General features: G+C 39.9%; 1 protein-coding gene across 1 annotated transcript in view; it reads left to right on the top strand.

The window, feature by feature from the left end:
• The window catches only part of PIGG (phosphatidylinositol glycan anchor biosynthesis class G (EMM blood group)), an 81820-nt gene that overhangs the window by 3226 nt on the left and 62614 nt on the right, over positions 1-15980 (top strand). Inside the window, exons 2-6 of the mRNA XM_081319388.1 lie at positions 8426-8628; positions 9534-9743; positions 12419-12607; positions 13400-13544; positions 14931-15143. Coding sequence (XP_081175514.1) covers positions 8426-8628; positions 9534-9743; positions 12419-12607; positions 13400-13544; positions 14931-15143 — 960 coding nt within the window. The remainder of the gene's footprint in view (positions 1-8425; positions 8629-9533; positions 9744-12418; positions 12608-13399; positions 13545-14930; positions 15144-15980) is intronic.

Below are 15980 nucleotides of genomic sequence, written 5' to 3'. Positions count from 1 at the left end.
ACTAATCAGTGTTATCTGCTGCAGGGTGTAGTTAATTTAAGTCACTAGTGGAGAAAGCTTAATTTAAAGATTTCGATTATAATTGTATTCATTAGCTTGGAAGTTTCTATAATTATCATTTTTAATAAAAGGGCAGTTTTGTTTGAAATAGTCTGAATATATACTCTTCAGTACCTGTACTAAGGCTTTGTTTAGAACCGTATTTATTCAAAGGGCGTTTATGGAACACCAGTCAGTTCAATCGTATTTACAGAGTTTAAAAAAAATAGCAGTAGCACCCAGGTACACTAAAGCGTCACATATATATGATTATTATTAATATTATATCACAGAAAGCAATTTATCAACTTTAACTCAGATTAATTTTCATCAAAAAGAAATGGCCAAACAGATAACTATTGGGAAATCATTAGGAATTCATTAGGAATGTCATTAATTGTTGTGGTTGTTTGAAATATTTTGTCCTGATATGCAAGGAAAATAACCATGCAACTTTTTAAATTATACTGGATCACCTCAAATTCTTTATTCATTGATTCATTTTTTTATCTTTACACTTTAGGAAAATAATTGGTTGCTGAGTCTGTAAATTTGTTGGTCACTCCTATATTACCAAGTGGCATATTGTACTATATACCATTATGTTCAATTACTGTATATTTGTTTTTTAAATGAAACCTTTTAAGAAAAGAGCACCTGTCCAGCCTAGACGAGTTCAAATCACTAGGACCAGATGGATTACACCCAAAAGTTCTCAAGGAACTGACAGATGTCATCTCAGAACCGCTGAACTATATCTTTCAAAGATCCTGGAGCACTGGGGAACTACCAGAGGACTGGAAAAGAGCTGATGTAGTTCCCATCTTCAAAAAAGGAAAAACATGAATCCAGGAAATTACAGACCTATCAGCCTGACCTCAATACCTGGGAAGATTCTGGAAAAGATATCAAACAATGAATCAGCAAGCACCTAGAGACAAACAAAATCATTACTAAAAGCCAACATGGGTTTGTCAAAAACAGATCATGCCAGGCAAATCTTATTGCATTCTTTGACCAAGTGACAAAATTAGTGGATCAGAGGAATGCTGTGGATATAATTTACTTGGACTTCAGTGAGGTATTTGATAAAGTAGATCACTACTACTTAATAAGATAGAAAAATGTGGGTTAGACAGCATCACCACCAGATGGATTCGTAGCTGGCTGACCGGCCGTACTCAGAGTGTGGTCCTCAATGGAACCGCATCTACATGGAGGGAAGCGTGTAGTGGGGTGCCCCAGGGCTCTGTTCTGTGCCCAGTGCTCTTCATCATCATCATCAATGATTTGGACGAGGGGATAGATGGGGAACTCATCAAATTTGCAGACGACACCAAGCTGGCAGGAATAGCCAACACTCCAGAAGACAGGCTTAAGATACAGGAGTATCTGGACAGACTTGAACACTGGGAGCTATCTAACAAAATGGAACTCAGTGGTGAAAAAAGTAAGGTTCTACATTTAGGCAGGAAAAATCAAATGCACAGGTATAGTATAAGTGGTACCTTGCTCAATAGTAGTAACTGTGAGAGGGATCTCAGAGTCCTAGTGGACAATCACTTCAATATGAGCCAGCAGTGTGCTGCAGCTGCCAAAAAAGCCAACGCAATGCTAGGCTGCATTAACAGAGGGATAAAATCAAGATCATGTGAAGTATTAATACCACTTTACAATGCCTTGGTAAGGCCACACTTGGAATTCTGCATCCAGTTTTGGTCACCACGATGTAAAAAAGATGTTGAGACTCTGGAAAGAGTACAGAGAAGAGCAACAAAGATGATTAGGGGACTGGAGGCTAAAACATATAAGGAACGGCTGCTGGAATTGGATATGTCTAGTTTAATGAAGAGAAGGACTAGGGGTGACATGATAGCAGTGTTCCAATATATCAGGGGCTGCCACAAAGAAGAGGGAGTCAAGCTATTCTCCAAAGCACCCAAAGGCAGGACAAGAAGCAACGCATGGAAACTAATCAAGGAGAGAAGCAACCTAGAACTAAGGAGAAACTTCCTGACAGTTAGAACAATTAACCAGTGGAACAACCTGCCTCCAGAAGCTGTGAATGCTCCAACACTGGAAGTTTTAAAGAAGAGATTGGACAGCCATTTGCCTGAGATGGTATAGGGTTTCATGCCTGAGCAGGGGGTTGGACTGGATGACCTCCAAGGTCCCTTCCAACTTTACTATTATGATTGTTATGCAATGGTAAAGATGTTGTGTTGGGGGACATTCAGGTTCTAATCCACCTTCAGTCATTGAAACACACTAGGTGTCTTGAGTCAATGATTTGATGTCAAAATATCAGAGATAAAAATAAATTATATTCAGAATTTCCCAATACAAAATTGATATCTCAATATTTCCTAACAAAAATTGCTAATGGTTCAAGAATCCACCTAAAACAATGGAGAAAATGGGCAGTAGGTGCCAAATCAATTGGTCCAGAAATAAATTGATTTTTTTTGGAAAATAACTTTTCATGTTGGTGGCATACAGTAGAATTTCAGAGTTGAAGTCATCGAGTCCAACTCTGTATTTTCCATAAATCACTACACTATCCCCGCTAGAAACCTATCCAGTCTATCTTTGAAAACCTCTAGTGAAGGGGAAGAAATCACTCTGCATTAACCTCTTTCACTGACTGACAGCTTTTACTTATAAAAATGTCTTCTAATGTCTGATCTGTATCTACATTCTTGAAGTTTCATTCCTTTAGTTCTAGACCAGGGCTTTTCAACCTTTTCACCCATTGTACCACTTTTAGGATATGACAAAATCTTGAGTACCACCAGTTGCCTAGCAAAGTGTCAAAAACTTGATGACCAAAAAGAAAAAGGGGGGGCGGGGAAGTGATGAAGTACAGGTAGTCCTCGACTTACAACAGTTTGCTTAGTGACTGTTCGAAGTTACAATGGCACTGAAAAAAGTGCCCCCCAAGCCACAGCCCAGCAAGACACCTGCCTGCCTGCCCGGCAGCGCTCTTCCTCCTGTCTGAGGTTTTCATTGTTGTGAGCATTTCTCTTGAGGATTGGCAGCGGGGGTGGGGTGGGGGGTGTTTGGTTTTTATTTCCCCCCCCCCTCTAGAACTGGGTGGTTGCAGCAGGTTTTGGTCAGTTCACATGACCCTGGGACACTGTGACCGTCATAAATATGAATCAGTTGCCAAGCATCTCAATGTAAATCACAAGACCCTGGAGATACTGCAACATTCCAGCTGATCGGCGCTTCTTCTGGGCTCAGCAGAAGCGCCAGGATCAGCGCCGAGCTCCAGCTGGAGCCTGGCGCTGATCCTGGTGCTTCCGCTGAGCCCTGACAGCCCTGCAGCTCCAGCCGTCTCTCGCTCAGGCTTGTGCGGTGCTGCCACTGGTTCAGCTTATTCCCCTCCCCCACTACCACTTTTCTAGGATGGTCGCGTACCACCTGCCAGGTGCCAGTGTACCACAGGTGGTACCCGTACCACTGGTTGAAAAGCCCTGTTCTAGACTTACCCTCTGTAGCAAGTGGTAGTAAGTCTGAATCTCTACATTGTGATTTCTGTTCAGATCTAAAGACAGCTACTATGTTCTTTCTGAATCTTCAAACTAAACCTATTTCATTTAACTATTCCTTGATTACCAGTCATTTCACTATCTTGGTAGGTCTTCTCTGAACTTCCTCTAGTTTATCAGTGTCTTTTTTAAAACTGAACTGTGCAGAACTGAATGTAGTACTCTAAATGAGGCAGAGTAGGGTGGGATAATTCCTGTGATCCAGACACCATGCTTCTCTTGATGCCATTCAAGAGGTCATTGGCCTTCTCTGCATGTCTCTGTTGGGACATGTTGACCTCGTAGTAGTACATTGAAGTTCTTCTCACACATGCTGCTTTTTGAGTCGGATTTTCTTCATACTGTACACATTTCCTTCCTTTTTCTTACCTAGATGCATGACTTTATGTTTCTTCCTGTTACATTTCATTCTACACATTTTTTGCCTACTGATGTAGCCTAATTAATTTTCCCCTGTCCCAAGTATTATATTTATATATTTATATTTATTAAATTTTTATACCGCCCTTCTCCCGAAGGACTCAGGGCGGTGTACAGGGCAATAAATATCAAAATATACATACAAAAGTTAAAAAGAATTAAATAATTATGCCCAATATAAAACAATGATTAAAAAATGTTAAAACCAAATCCAAACCCCAACCCCATCAGACCAGGCCGGATTGTTCAAATAAATAAGTTTTTAGATCGCGTTGGAAGGAGCGAAGGTCGGGGGCCGTCCGGAGCTCAACTGGCAAGCGGTTCCATAGGTCTGGCGCGCCCACAGAGAACGCCCTCCCCCTGGGGGCCACCAATCGACATTCTCTGATCGGAGGCACCCTGAGGAGGCCCTCTCTCTGGGAGCGCACTGGGCGGAGGGAAGTTGACGCTGGCAGCAGGTGCTGCCGTAGGTAATCCGGACCCATGCCATGTAGGGCTTTAAAGGTCATTACCAGCACCTTGAATCTCACCCGGAGGGCAACTGGCAGCCAATGCAGCTCGCGGAGCAGAGGTGAAACATGGGAGTATCGGGAGACCCCCAACACTACTCGCGCGGCTGCATTCTGCACCAGCTGAAGCCTCCGAGTGGTCCTCAAGGGCAGCCCCATGTAGAGGGTGTTGCAGTAGTCCAAACGAGAGGTCACGAGCGCATGAGTGACTGTACGCAAGGCATCCCGGTCTAGATAGGGCCGCAACTTGCGCACCAGGCGAACCTGGGCGAAGGCCCCCCTAGTCACAGCTCCTATATGGTCTTCTAAGGAGAGCTGTGAATCTAGGAGGACCCCCAAGTTGCGAGCCCGATCTACGGGGGGGGGTAATAATAGCCACCCTTCCTAACTTTTGTATCAGATACAGATTTGGTAAGGATTCCTTCAATTGTAAATTGCAATCTACTTAATAGAAGAAGTGGTAAGTCAGACCAGGTTTTTTGGGAAGCTAAAACTGTTCCCCAAAATTTGACATGTTCTGGAGAAAGAAATAACTCTTAACTTTCCTGTCTAATGGACTACTGTCTTGCTAATGCTAGGGATTTCCTGTCCCTTATATTGTATTCTCTTTAAAAGCCTGGATCATCACTATGCTACCCAGAATACTCTGCAGCTTTTACAGAGCAATAGCTATCTCTTACTTGTATATTTTCCCCTGGCTTTGCATGCCTCTCAGATTAAGTGGGGAAAGGCAAGAACAAAAGCAAGGTGGTAGCATCTTTTAGATAGAGGGCCCCTTTCCTTATTACTATATCTTACAAGAGGCAATGGAAATAAACAGTTGGATGCATTTGCTGTTTCTTGCTTGCTTTTAAGCTTAATCACATCTTGCTTGCTTTTAAGATTTACCTATGCTGTGTGTCCTCTGGGGCTGGATCAGGTGGGAGCTTAACATCTTTCCAGGGCTACTGCATATCAACAACAATTCCAATTAAGATGACGAAGCTTCAGCAGCTGTCGAAGAATGTAAATATTTAAAATGCCCCTGAGAATAAACCTCTAATAATAATAGTATGATTTCAACATGTTCCCAGTGCTACGGTCAAAGATATGCTAGTTCTGCCTCAAGAGACTTTGGGATTCAGAGTAAAATAAGTAAGAAAACATTTAATCAAAGTGTTTAGCCTTGACTGAATTAATTACTGAATTGGTAATATTTTAATTTCTCATGTCAATAAATAACAGAATCTTGGACAGATAATTCTGGCTTTTTGTTCCTTTTCACTCAAAAACTGCATATTAACCATCTAGGGCAGACATGTCAAACTCCAATGTCACATGATGTCGTGCGATGTATCGGAGCTTTTTCCCCATTGCCGGCAATGGGGTGGGCGCGGTTATCTTGGGGTTTCCTTGTGATGCATCCGGCCCGTGGGCTGGCAGTTTGACACCCCTGATCTAGGGGGGAAAAAACCTCTGGATTGTTGTGATATATAGTTTTCCTTGCCATTTAGGTAAATCTTAGTAGTCCTCACTACTAAATGACAAAATTCACATACAGCAATGCTTAAAAGTTTGTGAGCTCTTTTGAATTTTCAATATTTCTGCATATATATGACCTAAAACATGACCTGTTCTCCACATGTCCTAAAACTAGATATTCAACTGAGAGATATTGTTGGGCTTTCTCACATAAATTGCTCACTTTAGGTCCTTTCACAAAATTCCCTTAGGACTTAGGTCAGGACTTGGACTTGCCATTTCAAAATGTTAACTTCCTTTTGCTTTAATCATTTTGTTAGGCATTTTTGGTTTGCCCTCGAGCTGCACCACCCATTTTCTTTTGAGCTTGATAGATACCCTGACATTTTCTTGTGGAATTTAGTGGCACAATTCAGAATTCATCGTTACATTCAATGATGGCACGCTGTCTTTGTCCAGAAGGACAGAGCAAGCCCAAACCATGGATATTGCCGCTGTCACATTTTGCTGAGGGAATAATTCTTATGCTGGAATGCAGTGTTTTACCTTTTTGTGAACACTTTTCATTCAGGCTGACAATTTCTATTATGATCTCATCTATCTACAGAACATTCTTCCAATAAAATTCTGGGTTATCTATGTGGTCTTTCACAAACTGTAGATGGGCAGCAATGTTCTTTTTTGGGAGAGAAATGTCTTTCTCCTTGCAACCCTGCCACGCACATTATGTTGTTCAATGTTCCTGGTGGTGGTGTCATGAACACAGGCATTCATCAATGCAAGAGAGGATTTTAGTCTTAGACATTATCCTGGAAATTCTTTTAAGACTCCCAGAGTATTACACCCCTCGCTCTTGGTGTGATCTTGGTTGCTCAATCACTCCTGAATAGAGTAACAATAGTGTTGAATTGCCGCCTTTTGTACACAATCTGCTCGACAGTAGAGTTTGGTAGAGTCTAAACTCTTTGGAAATAGTTTGTAGCCTTTTCCAGCACGGTGAACATCAGCACCTGTTTTTGGGAGGCCCTCAGAAATTTCCTTGTTAGAGCATGACACATTTCCACATACCTGGGTTGTGAAGATCAGACTTTGATAGTAAATACCAAAAATTCTATTCTGTATGTATGACCTATGAAACTCATTTTTCTTTTCATGGTCTCTATAAATTGTTGTTAAATATTAGTTCCTAGTAGCCTTGGTGGAGCAGTGGGCTAATGCCTCCTTAAGTAACACCAGCTGCCTGCAATTAGTGCAGGTTCGCATCCCACCAGGCTCAAGGTTGACTCAGCCTTCCATCCTTCCGAGGTAGGTAAAATGAGGACCCAGATTGTTGGGGGCAATTAAGCTGACTTTGTAATAATGCCGCTTGGGGTGTGTGTGTGTGAAAGCCCTAATAAGCAGGCATATACATAGAATGAAGTCTACTGCTAAGCTTGTAAGCCGCCCTGAGTCTTCAGAGAAGGGCGGGATATAAATGGAATTAAAATTCTAAAAAAATAAAGCCTCAGGAAGAAGAGGCTAGACCAGGGGTAGGCAACCAAGCTGGCTCAGGAATTCTGGGAGTTGAAGTTCATGAGTCATAAAAGAGCCGAGGTTGCCTACTCCTGGGCTAGACAGTCATCTGATCATGTATCTAGTGCAGTGATGGCAAATCTATGGCAGAGGCGTTACTGGTGATGTGACATAACATTCTTGGTGACCCGTCAGGCCTCTGGACCCTCTGGAAGTTAGAAGAAAGTCTGACTCTCGTGCAGCCTCTGAAAAAAAAAATCACAGGAGCATTCTTGCACAATTTTCTGAGGCTCCAGAGTTCCCATGACAGCAGAGCCCTCCCATGCAACTTCTAGAACAGAGGTCCCCAACCTTTTGAGCACTAGGGGCCGGTTCCATGGAGAGAGGTTTTTCCGTAGACCGGAGGTGTGGTTTTGTGTGCTGCCTGTATACTGCGGATAGGGCTTTGCTTGTTTGTGTGGCCCGGTTGCTGGCATGCCGCGGCCTGGTACTGGTCCATGGACCGGGGGTTGGGACCCTAGTTCTAGAAGGTCCAGAGAGGCTGAAACAGCAGCTTCCTGCCAACAAATAAGGAAGAAAACTGCAGATGTTATTTATGGATCACGTACTGAGTTTCTACAATAACTTGTTCACAGTTCACTAGCTTCCTTATTCTTTTCCCCACTTGCCACATTTTTCTCTCTTGTTTTTCTCATGTGATTTTAGGTGTTCAGAAACCAATATTGACATAATTAACAGTAATAAAAAATATGGGAAACAAGAGACAAATTACAGCTGTCAGAATGAAAATTGTGACCATCAGTTATGGCTTGTTGATTCCTGCCTTTAAAGATATTTGTAGAAAATATGGGACATTGAAGCTAGTATGCGTGAAGACTAAGTATTGGCTTAGAATACTGTCTCATGTGTTGTTGTTGTTTTTTCTTTTTTTAGACTTGACATCAAACTGGACCAAGATTTCACCTGTTTTTAACAAAGTAGTCATAGTGTTGATTGATGCCTTGAGAGATGACTTTGTTTTTGGTTCAAAAGGTTTAAAATTCATGCCATATACAACAGAGCTGGTGGAAAAGGGCACAACGCATGCTTTTATAGCAGAAGCCAAGGCGCCTACGGTCACTATGCCTCGAATTAAAGTAAGTTCTGGTATCTTAGAAATAAATATTTCTTGACGAGTGATAAGTTGTCTTCTGCTCAATCTATACACCATACATTTCATAAAGCAGTATGCTTAATGCTTATTGCAGAAATATGATCTTTTTGACAACATGAGTATTTTTGAGGATGAAGGTTTGTTCTCTGCGCTTGTGGATTGGTTTCTGAATGTTTCATTACCAGGCTAGGTAACATCTTCAGCGGAGTTTAGGTGATGTCAGTGTCAGTAAGGGCTTCAGGTGTGGGTGTGGGTCTTGTGATGGGTCAGGTGTGAGTCCTGAGTGAGAGGCTTGTGATGGGTCTTGTGATGGAGAGGTTACATCAGATCAGGGTCATTGGGAGGTGAACTGCTGGTGGGAGGGGGACTTGCGTGGGTTGGTTGAGGGTCAGTGCTATCTCTGATTGGCTGTGCGGTTGATTTGGATTCTGAGGGTTTTGTAGGCTGCTTGTAGGTCGATGTGTCTGTTGATGGAATTGCTTGTGGAGTGCCAGGCTTTGATGAACTCACAAGTGTGGCTGGTGGTAGCAATGCCGATGGTTTTAGTGTTGCTCCAATGAGTTTTTTTCTAAGATTGTGATGGTATGTTCTGGTATGATATTTGAGGTGAGTGAAACAGTGAGAAAAAAAATCACCAGCTTCTTGGAGTACTCAAGTTACCCACTAAGGGCATTACATTCAATACCATAGTCCTGAATTCAGTACTTGTAGTCCTGCCATCTATACTGAATTAAGGGTAGCTATTTGCTTAAAGGTGTTGACTATCTGCAATATATATGTATGCACATGCAGAAGTGGGTCCTTGTCCAATGTCAGTTTTTAGTTCTGTTGAAACCACATCTAATGCTTGAACCATCTCTCCTTTCATTTTGGTGGAAACCTTTGCAGGCACTTATGACTGGTAGCATCCCAGGTTTCATTGATATAATCATGAACCTTAACTCTCCAGCCTTGATGGAAGACAACTTAATATGGCAGGCCAAAGCTGCTGGGAAAAGAATAATATTCTATGGTGATGATACATGGATTAGGCTGTTTCCAAAGCATTTTGTTGAATATGATGGGACAACATCTTTTTTTGTCTCAGACTACACTGAGGTAAGTCACTGTCTGGGAGTGGCTATAAGAATATATATGTGTACTTCTGTGCATATCCCCATTGATGCAAACATTTTATTATATAACCTGCTGGTCAGATGTATGTATTTTTGTAAAATGTCATACGTTGGTTATTTCTAGAACCATTATTTCTTTTATTTTACAAAATGTTCATCTCACCTAGTTACATAGGTTAGACAGGTCACATAAAATATATATCTTTTTAAAAAGTCTCAGGTTTTTTAAATTGTCACAATAATAAATCACTATCTTCCCCACTATCATAAACTCTAAATTAGAGATTAGCAATAGGGTGCTGAACACTATGGTTAATAGAATGTTGGAGCCATGTATGTGGACATACGGCCTCTTGCCAAATTTGAGAATTTAATACTTAACTACTTAGAACAAACCAAAGAGAAAAATTTAATAGGATATTACTGCAAATGGAAATAGGACATTCATCCCATGCTTTAAAGAAAGCTTATGAATCTGTTCTTGGTAAATCTATACAGGGGATACATTGGTAGAAATTGTTCAAAGTGAGTAGATTCACCTCAGACTCAGTGTGAAAACTGAAGTGGAAGATTATATATTGCTGGTGCTTGGCTTCAGTTAGATTCGCACACACACACACACACACACGTATATAAATTATTCTTCCAAATTTTAGAAGGAGTAAAAAAAGTTATTTTTTATTGGTGGTGGTCATGCAATAAAGCTATTCACTTTGTAAACTTTTTAAGGAGATAAGTGTCACTGAACAAAGAATTGAATGCTCCCAGGGTTAGGCTTATTTATTTATTTATTTATTTACAGGACCAAACCTCAAGCTTAAAAAATAAGGAGCTTAGTTTCTATCTAATTTTAGCAACTAAGATAATAAATGCCCAACTTTGGGAAAGTAGATAATACTTGTGATGAGATTAAAAATATCTCTTCAATTGCTATATTAGAAAAAAAATACAGTCAAAATAATGAGACAGAGGCAGGAACTACTATTTTATCAAATTTGAATGGATTTTATAGTTTACCTCAATAACGATAGATTGTAATATGGTAATATTTTGCATATATGGTAAATTAGTGCATGTATACTACCTGCTTGTTTACATTTTAGTAGATTGGTTTGTATGTTCCATGTATTTTTTCTCTGTGTCTTGGATTTATGTTAGCTTAGTTACCTAAAAGGTTTTGTTAATTATAGTTCAATTAAAACAATTTTTTTAAAAGTTGCCTCTCCTAGTTCCAAATGTGATGTTAATAGACTTGTCAAAGAGCCACCAAGATGGGCAATTTTCCTGGAACTTTATATAGACAATATAATACTGTATATATCATTGTTCTTCTTTATTTTGACTGAGAGTTGACCAGGCCCAGGTCTTTCCCCAACTCTTTTATAATTTACTTAGTAGAATTGCCTATGGTGGTTGTTCTCCAAAAGAAGCAAGGTGGTTTGTTTGTTTGTTCGTTCGTTTCCTGCCTTTACAGAGAGTCCTCAACTTACAACCATTCGTTCAGTGACTATTCAAAGTTACAGCGGCACTGAAAAAAGTGACTTGCAACTGTTTTTCACACGACCATTGAAGCATCCCCATGGTCATGTGATCAAAATTCAGATGCTTGGTTTATATTTATGACGGTGGCAGTGTCCTGAGGGTGTGTGTGTCATGTGATCACCTTTTGCCACCTCCTGACAAGCAAAATCAGTGGGGGAGCCAGATTCACTTAACAACTGTATTACTAACTTAACAACAGCAGTGATTCACTTTACAACTTTGACAAGAAGGGTGGGGGAGATTCACTTAATCACTATCTTGCTTAGCAACAGAAAGTCTGGTTAATTGTGGTCGTAGGACCACCTGTATTATTTTTACAAATAACTCAGGGAAGCGAACATATCCAACACACCACCTTCCTTTTTCAGCTTTTCCTAATTTAGTATCCCAATAAGTATTCAGACTTTCATTTTGGTTCTAATATTTCACATTGTTCCAATGGGAAGTCACTGTAGAATTTATTCTGGGAGGCAAAGGAAAGCAAATGGCTTCTGGCCCCAGCTGAGCCAATGAGGAGGCCTGGCTTTCTTGTCTGCTGCAACCAAGTCAGTAACATTTATTGTAATGTTTATTCATTTATATTCTTGTCACTGGTAATGCTAGATTAGTAACCTTTGGCTTTTTGTCTCCAAAGCATGTGACATACTGCTTGCCACTTGGACTCACTTTTTAAATGTAATTGATGTGATATAATCTATTATATTTATTAAATTTCCATGCCCTCCATCTCACTGGCCAAAGGGAGTCTGTGCTTGACATAGTATAATCTGTAAAATCTATTCAAGCTAGTATCGAATTAATACCATGAGGATTAGCATCCTAAACTCACAGGTTGCAGATTGTTCTGATTTCAGGCAACTGGAACCTTCAAGAATGATAATTGAAAGGCAGCATGTTTGAATGGTTTGCTGTGAAGAGATATTCAGCCTAGCCGTCTCTCTTAACTTGCTCCCTTAATGTTGCAGGAAGCTTTGAGCTAAGCAGGAAAACATTACATTGTACATACTCCCTTCCATCAGAAAATTTACAATTAGAAGATCTGTTAATTAATTCTGAACACCGTATGAGCAAAATAGCTGCTGGCTTAATATATCTCTGCTTTTCTTTCTCACTAAGGTTGACAACAATGTTACTAGACATTTGAATAAAGTACTGAAAAGAGAAGACTGGGATATACTCATTCTTCATTATTTAGGATTGGATCATATTGGTCATCTGGCTGGACCAAACAGTCCTTTGATAGGACCAAAGCTTTCTGAAATGGATAACATTATCTCAAAGATTCATAAGTCTCTGCTTTCCAAGGTGAGAGGTTTAAGTTTTGAAGATGCATTTGATCATGAAAGCGGGAAGAAGATCTGAACTTTCCAACTTCAATCTACAGATGCATTTTATCTTACGGCCTGACCAAGTAAATGATCACTTGAGACCAAGTCTCATATTGTGGTTTATTGGGGCACATTTCCAGTTTTTAGTCCCGGGCACTTGGAATTGTAGACTAAATGAAATATGTTAAGGTTGCTCTTTTGAATACATCGGCCATAAGATGTGCAGGAGATGGAAACAATATTTTATTTTAAAGCTCTGAAATTTCTGTTGGATTATTGCACATTGGCTTTATTTTAGCAGAACAAAATTAGGAACAATTTGAATATTTCATTTGTAGTCAGGAAAAAAAATGGAAATGTAGGAAACTTTGGGGACCTAATTGGCACTTAGGTTTTCTATTGATGTAATATTAATGCATATAATGCAAGGAATCTACATAAGCCTATTTTTGAATGGATATTTGTATGTAGACGCTTGGTATGTGTGAGATGCATTCTGCTTAGCCAGCCTAAAGGTTGTGAAAGTACTAGCCAAGTGGGATCCCGTTACTTATTTAAATAAATAGTGCTGAGTGAAATCCTAATAATATATTCCTAACAAGGATTGGGGGAGGTTGCTGTGGTAGCTTTTATCACTTTACTTGGGAGTGTGGCAATCGTTCTTCAGAATCCTAATCTTTTTGGCTCAAATCTGGGAGATGAAGAAGCAGATTTGATAATAAAATGTTAAACTGTTCCATTAAAACTTTGAAGATTTCTTCATATTCAGGAACTGGAGAAAGGAACTTTGCCCAATTTACTTGTTGTTTGTGGTGACCATGGCATGTCTGAGACAGGAAATCATGGTGGTTCCTCAGAAAGTGAAATTCGCACCCCCTTGCTTTTCGTCAGCTCTGCTTTTCAAAGGACAGGTGGTAAGAACCGAGTTTCTCTCTTACTAGCATGTTAGGTTGAATAAAGAAATGTCTGGCTATACCATTTCAGATTGCAAGGGTGGTGGTGGGTAACATCAAGGGTCCCCAAACTTGGCAACTTTAAGACTTGTGGACTTCAACTCCCAGAATTCTGGGAGTTGAAATCCACAAGTCTTAAAGTTGCCAAGGTTGGGGACCCCTGGTTTACATGGTAGAATCTTCCATAACTCCATAAAAATCCATTTTCTCGTTTGTTTGTGTTTTTTTAAAAAAACAACTAAATGTTGAAGACACATTTATCTCAAAAGCCTTGTCCCTTTTCTGTGATGGGATTTTTTTAAAAAATTCAATATTCTATGTAGTTCCAAATAATCAGAAGTACTATATTCCACAAACAGGTTGTGTGGTGAAAATTTGACCGGAGGTATTTTTATCCGGAGAAATTGCAAGTGACTTAATGTATCTGCTAAATGGGCTTTTAATAACCCCAGAAGTAATCAGTATATTAATATTTTAATGCAAAGCAGATCTGCCTGTTTTTACAGCTAAAGGCAGAAAGTGGTGTGCAAAGTATAGCATACCATGCAGTGACATTATTAAAGCTAAGTTAGTCAGTTCTTTCTCAAAAGAACTGAAAGACATAATGTAAAGGTAAAGGTTCCCGCGCACATGCGTGCTAGTCGTTTCCGACTCTAGGGGCCGGTGCTCATCTCCGTTTCAAAGCCGAAGAGCCAGCACTTGTCTGAGGACGTCTCCGTGGTCATGTGGCCGGCATGACTAGACGCGAAAGGTGCACGGAACGCTGTTATCTTCCCACCATAGTGGTCCCTATTTTTCTACTTGCATTTTTATGTGCTTTCGAACTGCTATGTTGGCAGAAGCTGGGACGAGTAACAGGCACTCACTCTGTTACGCGGCACTCGGGATTCGACCCGCCAAACTGCCGACCTTCTGATCGACAAGCTCAGCGTCCTAACCCACTGAGCCACCGCGTCCCTTTACATACATACATACATACATACATACATACATACATATGTGTGTGTGTGTATGTATGTATGTACAGTATGTTTTAAAAGAAGTAAGCACCCTGAATGCCTTCTGGTTTCCCAATAGGCACCTGCTTATGTCATCAGTTCAGTTACTTTAGAAACCTATGTGAAGTAGCCTAAAGGTAGCAGGCGAGAGTTTGAGAGTCCTTGAGGTCCTATGAATACTTGCTGAATCTTCCTATGAAAAAAATAATGAGGAGAAACAGCTGTAACTTTGGATGCAGTACAGAAAAGAGAAAAAAAATGCTTAAGGGACAGCATCTCTTCTGGTCACGAAATTATATTTTGGGGAATGAGGAATAGATAAGCCTTAATATTTTCTTCCTCCCTTTAGGTCCCCGAAGACATCCGGAACTTATCCAACAGACTGATATAGCTGTCACCTTAGCATTAGGACTTGGCTTGCCAATTTCAAGAAACAGCGTTGGGAAGCTTCTCTCCCCTGTGATAGAGTGGAAGGCAGCTAGAGAACAGCTACGGTACTTGCATTTGAATGGTTTCCAACTTGGTAAACTTCTTCAAGAGAATGTCCCTACGTATCAGAAAGGCAAGTAAGTTCATTATGTTCTGGTAATTAGGATGTTTTTATTTTCTCCCACGAACCGTCATATATTATGTTCTGAAAATTAAGAAGCAGCTTGCTTATAAATGAATGAAAGCGGTGGGGGGGAGAAAAACAAAAGAAAAGTAAGAATTGGCTTTATAGCTAATTAGATGTTGATCTTAAATATCAGTGAAACCTTTTAAGTCATGCTTCTAGGATAAGACAGCACACCGAAGATATGATTTGTATCTGTAATGTAAACCTGAAGGTATAACATTATTTCTACACTTACCATAATTTGAAAAAAACAACACAAATTCAGCTGGGAGATAAAAACCTCCTGTCAACATTAGTCATAAATACAGCAGACACGTAGTTAATGTGTCTTCCTTATGAAGAGCGACTTTGTTTTCAATTTACGTGAAGCTGTCGTGTTTAGTTGCAAAAGTGTGAATGTACCCAGTATGACTCAGGTTTACAATATGCCATCCCTAAGCAGTAACCAGAAAATTGTAGCAAAAGCAACAAACAAACAAAAATAGAAAAATGAAAGGAATAAAAAAAAAGAAAAAAAATGTAAAATTATTGCCTTCTACCATTCTCTTTAGTGAGTAATTATCCTCTTAATGATTTCGCTATCTTCTTTGTGCCTTGGGAATTCTCAAATCCTAGAATCATCAATTCAGTCCTTTCAGCAAAAAGTCCATATAAGCTTTCAATCTTTCAAAAAAAGATTTTCTGTCAGGTTTTTTTTTCCCTTTGAGCAAGCTGCAGGTTCAATTAATTTTATAATCCAATCTTTCACTCCTCAGTATTTAATTGCTTTTCTGACTTTTTGAA

Source organism: Vipera berus, assembly GCF_964194415.1.
Source record: "Vipera berus genome assembly, chromosome: 2".
NCBI classification, from domain to species: Eukaryota; Metazoa; Chordata; class Lepidosauria; order Squamata; family Viperidae; genus Vipera; species Vipera berus.
The sequence above is the reverse complement of the archived record's forward strand: the minus strand, read 5'-3'. Positions and strand labels throughout refer to the sequence as shown.